Source organism: Nanorana parkeri, unplaced genomic scaffold (assembly GCF_000935625.1).
Source record: "Nanorana parkeri isolate BGI_ZX_2015 unplaced genomic scaffold, ASM93562v1 scaffold96, whole genome shotgun sequence".
Lineage (NCBI taxonomy): Eukaryota > Metazoa > Chordata > Amphibia > Anura > Dicroglossidae > Nanorana > Nanorana parkeri.
The window spans coordinates 1803632-1813545 of record NW_017306364.1 but is presented as its reverse complement, the minus strand read 5'-3'; the positions used below and the strand labels follow the sequence as shown (position 1 = coordinate 1813545).

General features: G+C 43.7%; 1 protein-coding gene across 1 annotated transcript in view; it reads right to left on the bottom strand.

Moving 5' to 3' along the window:
- Positions 1 to 6268: 6268 nt before the first annotated feature.
- SLC4A1 (solute carrier family 4 member 1 (Diego blood group)) overlaps positions 6269 to 9914 on the bottom strand; it is a 66423-nt gene continuing 62777 nt past the window's right edge. The window contains exons 18-20 of the mRNA XM_018552739.1: positions 9023 to 9192; positions 7984 to 8157; positions 6269 to 6416 (exon numbers count right to left, since the gene is read on the bottom strand). Of these exons, the coding sequence (XP_018408241.1) occupies positions 6336 to 6416; positions 7984 to 8157; positions 9023 to 9192 (425 nt within the window). The 3' untranslated portion in view covers positions 6269 to 6335. The remainder of the gene's footprint in view (positions 6417 to 7983; positions 8158 to 9022; positions 9193 to 9914) is intronic.

Here is a 9914-nt window from a genome sequence, read left to right as displayed (position 1 = left end):
AATACACTCATCCAAAGCATACAATCTTAAAAGCGAATCTCATCATTCTGGGGCAACACGAACAGTTCAATTTTCTACTGCCGCCCGAAACGTGCTGATTTCTCGCCGTTGTGACATTCAAGGGACGTTTTGCGATAACCGCGCCACTTTCGTTGACAAATATGACGCCAAAACGACTGAAACAGCAGATTTGCAAGGTATAGCAGAAAATCAGAGGACAGATCACAATGGTAAGGACTGCGACACACCCTCCCCCCAAAAAAAGAAATCGCATAGGTCGGATCGTCGGACATTTTTTAGAAATGATCGCTGGAACGTGGCTACAATTTTAGGACTGGATGGGATGAGGTTGGTGATTGGCAGATGAGGACAGGGTTGGAGGGATGAGTGGGGAAATGCTGCGCTCCGATTGGTCTGTGGTAGATTTGGGATAAGATTAATGGATGGGTGGAATCAGTGGCAGCAGAAGATGATTGGCAGCGCCCGGTGCTGGTGGCAGCCACACAGATGGCGGCGGGGCGGAGGTACTCTGAGCAGTGACATCACCGATCCCCCCCCCTCCGGAAGGGCAGGCGGAGGTCGGTGATCTCCGCGGATTAGCCTGCAGGGGGCCCCCACCGCCGCCTCCCAGCACAGGGAGGGGGGACGGGATCCAGAAAGCAGTTGTGCGGGGAGTATCTGCAGCCTCACCGGGCACCGATCGCATGGCCGGAGTGTACCGGCGACACCGATCACTCCGGAGGAAGATCAGCGGACACCCGATGTCTATTACCGGGAGGTTCTAAAGCGTCTGCCCGGGAATTGGAGATGGTGCCCACATCATCCCTCCCTTCCAGCCATCCCTGCCCTTCCAGTCGTCAATGCCTGCCAGCCAGCCGAACATCAGTTCTATCAAGCCACCCCTGCCCTTCCAGGCATCAATGCCAGCCAGCCACCAATTCTAGCAAAGCATCCCTGCCCTTCCAGCCGTCAATGCCAGCCACCAGTTCTAGCAAGCAATCCCTGCCCTTCCAGCCATCAATTCTAGCAAGCCACCCCTGCCCTTCGAGCCATCCCTACTCTTCCAACCATCCATCTCTCCCAGCCTGCCATTCCAGCCTGCAATCCATCAATTCTAGCCAGCTATCCCTCCCTTCCAACCATCAATTCCAGCCAGCCCTTCCATCCAAACCCCCCTACACACAAGGACACGTACACAGTGTTGGCTCCTTGGGAAGAAGCTTTAATAAAGAAATATCGGGGTGCAGTCAGAGGCTGCGGGGTGACAGCTGTCAGGAGGAGCCCCCGGCACATGCCGTCCCTTATACTGGAGCTGTCCCTTCTCTCTCTCTCCTATGGATCTCTCTCTTTTTCCCTCTCTCTCGCTTTTTTTTTTTTTAATCTGATTTTTCCACTCCTGGACTCCACCTTTGTTGTTCCAAGCGTCAGAGAGAGAGAGCCAATCACGTCCGGACGTTAGCCTGGAATGAAGAGGAGTAACAATGAGCGTTAATGGGCAGGTTTGGGGAGAAGGGTGTGCAGGAGGCTGGCTGTGCTGTGTGCTCTCCCTGATCACTGGATAGCACGGACCTGGCTGGAGGGCTGCCAGACATGGCTGACAGGATGGAATGGATAGCTGCATGCAGATGGAGGGCTCTGAATACAGGGCTGCACTGCCTTGATTGACAGCTGCATAGGGATGAACACTACATATACAGGACTGCTAGGACATGCATTGATCAGCCTTGATTGACAGCTGCATATACAGAACTGCTAGGATATACATTGTTTAGTCTTGATTGACAGATGCATACAGATAAACACTTCATATACCGGACTGCTAGGGCATGTATTTATCAGCTGCATACAGATGAACACTACATATACAGGACTGTTAGGACATGCATTGATCAGCTGCAGATAGATGAACACTTCGTATACATGACTGTTACGTCATGCATTGATCAGCCTTGATTGACAGCTGCATGCAGATGAACACTACACATACATGACTGCTAGAAAATGCATTACAAAGTCTCCATTAACAGCCACATGTAGATGGACCATTCGGATACATCACTAGTAAGACTTGCTTTTAATCGTCTTGATTGACAGCTGGTACAGCTCCCTTGCGTGCCCTGTAGAGGTGTCGTGAACCAGAATGCAACATCACTCCGGTCCAGGCACCTCTACAGGACACATGAAGGAGCTGTATGCAATGCATGTATGGATGGAGCTCTCTTGCGGCAATAGCTCCACCTCAAGCTGACACTCGGCACCAGGCAGCAGATTTTGAATGGCTGCTTGGTGTGAGAACTGACAGTGCTGCGCTAGGGGGTGGCAGAGGAGCCTCTCACGTAAAAAAAGGGGACGGCATACGGTGACCCACTGAACACGGGGTCACGACCCACCAGTGGAGAACCACGGGTCTAGACTAAACGTGTGTCCTAAATTTAACGTTTATTCCACTGTATGCTGCCAGACTCTGATGCCATTCCACCAGCCTTTCTCACCCCTTTAAACACAGAGGAAACCTTTAAAATAACACTCGGGGAACCCCTGCCAATAGTTATTACTACAGCTCGCAGTACATTAGTGTGAACAGTAAGTTGATATATAAGAATAAATACAGGAAGAAGGATGTGGGCTACATACCAGATCTGACACCAGGGCTGGTCTATACAACAAAATGATATTTAGTAGAAATTATGATAAAAAATGATAATTAAATGAAATAAACAATAGTGATGGCCAGAAACAAAACTCTGATGGTCGGTTGGAGAAGGGCCCCTTTACTCTGGTGGGAAGAAGCGAAGAATGCCCCTTAACGTGGAAGATTAGTTAAAAGATAAAAAATTGCTGGGAGGTCGGGATGTTTTGGCGCAAAAAGATATGCAAAGTGTATTCTGCCAAAAATGTCTCCCTCTTTTCCCTGATTTTTTGTGTACATTGCACAGCACACACCGGGTCTCGGGGGCGGATGTAACACCTGTTTGCATGCGTTAGAAATTACATGATCAGCAGCCACCCAATGGATGAAGACGAATCACCTGGAAGTAGCGGGGGACCAAAGATAGATCTGACAGCACACCTTGTACCAAGGACGTGCAGTCAGGGGAGGCAGAGCCTCACCTAGTATTATGGAGGAAAAAGATGTCGGCTTCATGTCTGAAGCTGACAGCTTTTTGTTCATTCAGACCGGCTCCTTACAGGTTACACAGCACAGAAATCCTCCCCACTGTGTAACTTGTCATGGACGGAGCGCTGCCTGTTAACTACATGCAGCGCTGCATCCGGCTTTTGACAGGTAGGTTACACAGCAGCGGGGTTCCCCACTGCTTGTGTAACTTAACTTGGTGAGGCAAGTGCTGTCACAGCCTCTACCCTATGTTAGAAGCTTGAGCTCTGTGGATGGCTTGGACCAATGTCAAAGCGCCATTGGTCAAGGCTGTCCAATCAAAAAAAACAAACACTGAGGCCATCGATCTCTGTGCCACAGCAGTGACGAGCAAGTCAGGGACAGGGAGGCTCCTCCTTCACACTAAACGGGGCTTTGACGTGCTGGGGGCGGGCTGGAGAATACCTCACCAGGAAGCGAAGGTACAGCACGTCACTGCCTTGTACGGTAAGTGTGTCATAATGTGCAAGTATGCTGTGCACATGGCAAAAACCTCACCCTTCACACAGCCATTTACTAGCTCTAAGCTAGCTACACATAGCTCAAATTGGAGCCGTGGGTGGCCCTGTCTGCAACACCCAGCTCATCAAAAGTAAAAATCGACTGAGATGGGTGGATCATTGCTGGCCAAACAGTGGCTGGATTTAATCAGCTGCAGTCCCTATTCGAGTATTCAGATGGCCGCTGGTGTTGGCTGTCTGAATAAAAAACACGGCACTGGAATTCTTCCAATGCAAAGCCATGCTAGAGCTGGGAAGAATCCAGACAATAACCACCCAGCTGCCTGATTGACAGCTGGCTCTGCCTCTCTAGAGCCAGAGCCAGCTGTGCCCGCCCCCTCCCCTGTCTGTCTCTCCAATGAGTGATGGAGCAACAGGCAGGGGAGGCGGGAATCCCTGTGGGAAGCCATGACTGAGAGTCATTGCTCTCTGTAGGGAGAGTCAGTGAGCTGAGCGATGAGTGGTCACATGATCGCTCACCTCTCGATATGTAGAGCCGACATGTGACAGCGGCAGTGTCCCACGCCAGCTCAAACTATTAGGAAGAATATATTTTACTCTCCCAATACTTCTCCTTTAAGAGTCCCATGTATCCTTCAATTCAATTATTCATTCAGTTACATTGTTATTTAAATAATTCCAATACAGTAAACTCCCCGTTTTCCGGCATCCACGGGATGGTGACATTCCGTTCCACACAAAGGACATTTTTTTACACATTTTAAAAAGGTCTTTTATTCTTTGTATAAAATACTGCATTATCAGTTTTTAAAACATTCAGATTAGCAAAGCATCACATTGCCATACGAACATTGTTCTCCAAAATGTAAAACATTAAAAAAAAAAAAAAATACAAAAAGAAAATTCAGTTTATTCAAATACAACATTTTTTTTGAAGACTTAATATTTCATGGTTTTGGAACTTCAAAAGAAGATATCTATAGCAGAGATTTCCTGATCAAACGTGCTGCCATCCGATTGAACAATCCAATAGGATTCGATTTTGTTTTATCTGAAGGTGTGATCTATGTCAGGTCGTAGGAAACAGTGATTGGTTACAAATGGAAAATCTTCATTACATCCAAGCAGATTGCAAAGCTGCCCACACATGTTATGATCTCGGCTTTCAGGTTTCATTGTCAATTGACCTTCAGGACAAAAGGCTCAATTCACAAAGCTTTAACACGAGTCTAAGTACTATTTGAGTCATGTGGCTATAATTTTCACATCCTATTGGTCTCAGCAGAAAATAACTGTCACTTTATTTTAGAATAAATATCCTTATCCCAGTGTGCTACCTTTGTGAATTGCTTATTAGGTGTGCAAAGCCTTATAGTGCATTTTCTTTAGAGAGAAGCCACAGCCTGAGTAGAAAAGCCTGACCCCTGCCAGCATGCTGTAGAGAGGGAGCGTTGCTCTTTGCTTGGAAGCAGTGGTCTCTTGGTAGAGGTCCTGTACTGAGAGCTTCCAATCAGCAGGGAGCATATCCATTAGTTATTACAGAGCTATAGGTTGGAATCAGTAGCAGGTATGTCTGGCCTGAAGCCTGACCCCTGCCAGCATGTTGTAGAGAGGGAAAGTTGCTCTTTGCGTGGAAGCAGCGGTCTCTCGGTAGAGGTCCCGTACTGAGTCTGAACTAGAGCTTTCAATCAGCAGGGAGCATATGCATTAGTTATTACAGAGCTATAGTTTGGAATCAGTAGCAGGTATGTCTGGCCTGAAGCCTGACCCCTGCTAGCATGCTGTAGAGATGTAGAGTTGCTCTTTGTCTGGAAGCAGTGGTCTTTCAGTAGAGGTCCCGTGCTGAGTCAGAGCTAGAGCTTCCAATCAGCAGGGAGCACATGCGTTACTTATTGCAGAGCTATAGGTCAGCATCAGTAGCAGGTATGCCTGGCCTGAAGCCTGACCCCTGCCAGCATGCTGTAGAGAGGGAGCGTTGCTCTTTGCTTTCTAAAGAAAACTGACTTTAAGACTTTGCACACTTTAAGACTTTGGGCCTTAGATTTTTTTTTTAGTATTTCCCTATTGAAACATAAACTGACCGGATTGTACATCAGAACTTGTGTAGCCACTTTAAGAAAAAAAAAAATGTCAGTTATTCCTACCACATATGTGGACGTTTCAATCTTTAATTTAATGAAATCAGATAAAAATATATAAACATATATCTCAAACCTAGACTGTAAAATATATTATTATTATCTAAATATATTATTTTAAATGAATATTTACAGCTCTATTTTTTTTTTCTTTCTTTTTTTTCTCTCAAAGCAAAGCAGATAGTATATAAAAAAAATAAAAATAAAAGCTGAGCAGAAATAGAAACAAGCTGGAAAGGTGGACACAATGGAGCGTATTTAACTTAATTAAAGAGGTTCTCTATGGTAAAATACACAGAAAAAGAAAATTATTATGTAAAAATAGATTTTGTTTTGCTTTTTGTCTATTTCTGCATAAGATTGGAAAGATAAGCACACAGCAAATAATACAAATATATATAAAAACTTTTTCATAATTAAGAAATGTAATAGTTTGCACCGATTCAAAATTCAGAGCTTCATAATACCGCGCCATCTATGGACTGTGAATAAAAACTTTTAGCAAAATTAAATTTTTTTTTTAACGCTAATTTTCCATTGGCAGTGTGACATAAAAACTTCACGATGACTAAAGGAAATTTAAACAGGCATTTGAACTTCGTTGTAGACATCTTGACCTTCTTCTTCTTCCATGTTGACAGAAGCGCCGTCTGCGTCCAACTAAAAGAGCGCAAAGTGAAATATGTTAGGAAAAGTATCATGATATTAGGCAGCGCCCGGGTCTGTTTGCATTATATCACCTCTCAGCTCTGATAATCTCGGGAGGCACAAAAATCTACCTCTCCCTGGTGTTTGGTAATGCCAGTCTGTACCGTATAGCAGCACGCGTTACAATTTTGGGAAATGTATTAAAGCTGAATTTCGGGAAATAAATGTAAACTTTAAAATATAAAAAGTAAAAACAAAAAATAATCTCAATTATATTTAAAAAATGTAGTTTAAATATCATTAAAAAATCAAATGATATATCCACAATAGATATACAGTATAAAAATAGAAATACAATTGTATATCCACAATAGATATACAGTATAAAAATCAAATGATATATCCACAATAGATATACAGTATAAAAATAGAAATACAATTGTATATCCACAATAGATATACAGTATAAAAATCAAATGATATATCCACAATAGATATACAGTAAATCCACTTTGTATTCCGTTTTATCATCATGGCTGATACTATGGTATATACGTAATTTGTGAATAATATACAGGGTTAGTGAATAATTGAGCCGAAGTGAAGTGAGCCGAACGCTGTTCGGCTATTCACTTCTTGATTGTAGGGCTGATTTCAGCCATACATCGGCTGAAATCAGCCGCACATCTTCTCTGTACTTCGGTTCAGAGGTTGAAATTTAAAAAAATTTTTAATAAATAGTAAAATTAAAAAAGAAATAAATATATATTTTTTTAAAACAGTTGGGTGGAGGCTAGCTCCACCTAACTGTTACCTATTGGCCGGCGCCTGCTAGAGTCTTTTAGCAGGTCCCAGCCAATGAATAACAACTGGGCAGAGCCGGCCGTGACGTCACGACTGGCCACGCCCTGTTGTTGTTTTTTGACAGTTCAGCATCCCCAGGTCATTTGTGGGACGAACGGCCGACCTTGGGCAAGCTGTTCGCCCCGCTTCGGCTGTCACTCCGGCTCGCTTTGGCTGTCACTTCGGCTCAGTCGAGCTGAAGCATATGCATTCGGGTCGGCTGAGCCGCTCGCCCGCCTTCGGCTGCTGTACGGGCTATTATGACTCAACCGAAGGGCTCCGGCACACACAAGGGTGGCTCCATAGGACCCTGCAAGGGAAAGGAGTCACCCAAAAACAGGATATCAGGAACAGGGCTAAGGGGAGCAGCTGAATTTGCAGGAATCTAAAACTTTTAAACATCAAGGAGCAGGATCCATTGTAAGGGATTTCATCAGCATCTGAAATAGCTTAGAAATTGTTTGACTTGAATGCCGTGCCTGGGTCCACCTGTCATCAGTTTACAGTCATGGCAGATGTATTGTTACTTTGATGCCATATACATATAATGTTAAATACCATTGGTTCAGAATATGTCATTACACAGTAATTCTATGTAGGGCACCCTGTGTTGCTGCGCTCCATAGCACTCCAGTCTGATAATGATGTGACTGTGCCCTTGTATTCAGGACTCTTTGTGTACAGCATGGACTCACAAACAGCCAAAAAGCTTGCAGGGGATATCAGAAATACTTACACACTTGAGTTCCAGGTTGGAGAAGATTAGGGGAAGAAGGAATCTGCGGACTGGCACGGTGAGGATGAGGAGGAAGGGCAGAGCCAGGGAGGCAGGGGTTAACATCACTGCGAATAGCCCCACCAGGCAGATGACCTGAATCAGAGTGAAAACATGCATGCGCCAGGTCTTTACCTAGAGGAGGAAAATGAATGACATGTAATGTTCAGTAATACAGCCTACAGCCAAGCATTAAAACATCCAATACAATAATAATAATAATCTGATATATTTTTTTCCTGTTATGTTGATTATTATTATTATTAATAATAACCATAACAGGAAAAAATATACCAGATTATTATTATTAATCACCAAGAAAAGCAAGTTGTGGCTTTGTCCAAGGCTTTTACCCTGAAATTGCGTGTGTGAAGTGTTCTTTGGAGAGTCAACCAACAGGCAAAGAGGAGCAAACATGTTATAAAATAAATAAATACATAAAATCAAACACCAAAAAATCAAATGACAAAATACCTATATGTCCACCAAATGCAACATTTAACATCCTCAGAAATCCAGAATAATAATAATAATAATAATAATAATCTAATAATACACAACAGGAAAAAGTATATCAGGTTATTAATATTGTTATTATTAATAAAAATAATCTTTTTTTGCTGAAGGGATTGTGAAGATATACAGGGTCATTCACAAAAGGGTGAAGAGTTTGGAGAAGGCAGGAGAATTCAGCTCACTTTCCAGTTCAGCTATGTTGTCCTAGATTGATCACTTCTCCGGCCTTCTCCAAACTCTTCACCTTTTTGGGAATAACCCTGATAGTCTAACCAGCTGAAAAAGTTTTGCAGCTGCCCCTTAGTTCTAGATCTTTCTGTTTATCTTACTGTTTCATCTTCATCATTCTCATTGCCATTATGACTTTCATCTTCAACCTTTCCATTGCCATTTCTACCATCATTCTTCTTTCGCACCCACTATTCTCCTTTCCATTAGCGCTGCCTATTGTCCCTTCTCATGATCATTCTCTGCAGGCTCTTACCCGAGTGACATAGGACTCCTTGGGATGATATTTAGGAGGCTTTAGAGTTAGCAGGATCCGATCAAACAGCTGTATTCCGTTCAGAGAGGTGACGCCCATGTACAGGAAGATACCAAATAGAACGGGCAGTGGGATGAGGGAGAGAACTGGTTCCATTAAGATTGAGAGACCTGCGTGGAAATTGAAGTTTACAGTTGAGTACATCAAAAATGTAAAGACCAATATTAGGCAAATATATATAAAATTCTTTTAGATGACTTTAAGAGCCATAGAATCTTGCTTTAGTTAAGCTGATATATTTATTAGAAATCTTTTGTTTCCATTAAAGATAAGCAAATCCATTCCCTAGGTTTAATACAGCGTTTCTCAAAATTTTTATTAATCACGGCACCCTTTAGAAGTTAGCAAAATCTCCAGGCATCCAAGTCGAAAATATAAAAATGTCAAGAACAATGCGTGGTATCTCCAAAATTCAAACCAGACCCCTATCTTGGACATCACGCAAAAAAACACTAAAGTGGAGTTTCCCCCTTCACATCATGATCCCTACTTCACATTAGGAGTTCACAATCCTCCCTTTCATATCAGAGTCCCGTTTATGTTGGGAGCTCTCTTCATATCACAAACCCCCCCCCTTTCACATCAGAGTCACCACCTCTCACACTAGGAGCCTCCCTTCACATCAGAAGCCCCTTTCACATTAGAACCCCCTTCTTTCACACCAGAGTCCCCCTCTTTCACACCAAAGTGCTCCTCCACATCACACACCCCCCATAACATCAGAAGCCCCCTCTAGTCAGGGGCCCACTTTGACATCAGGAGCCCCATTTCACACCAGAGACCTCCTTTACATCAAAGCCCTCCTTTCATATCATAATCCCCCCCCCCACCA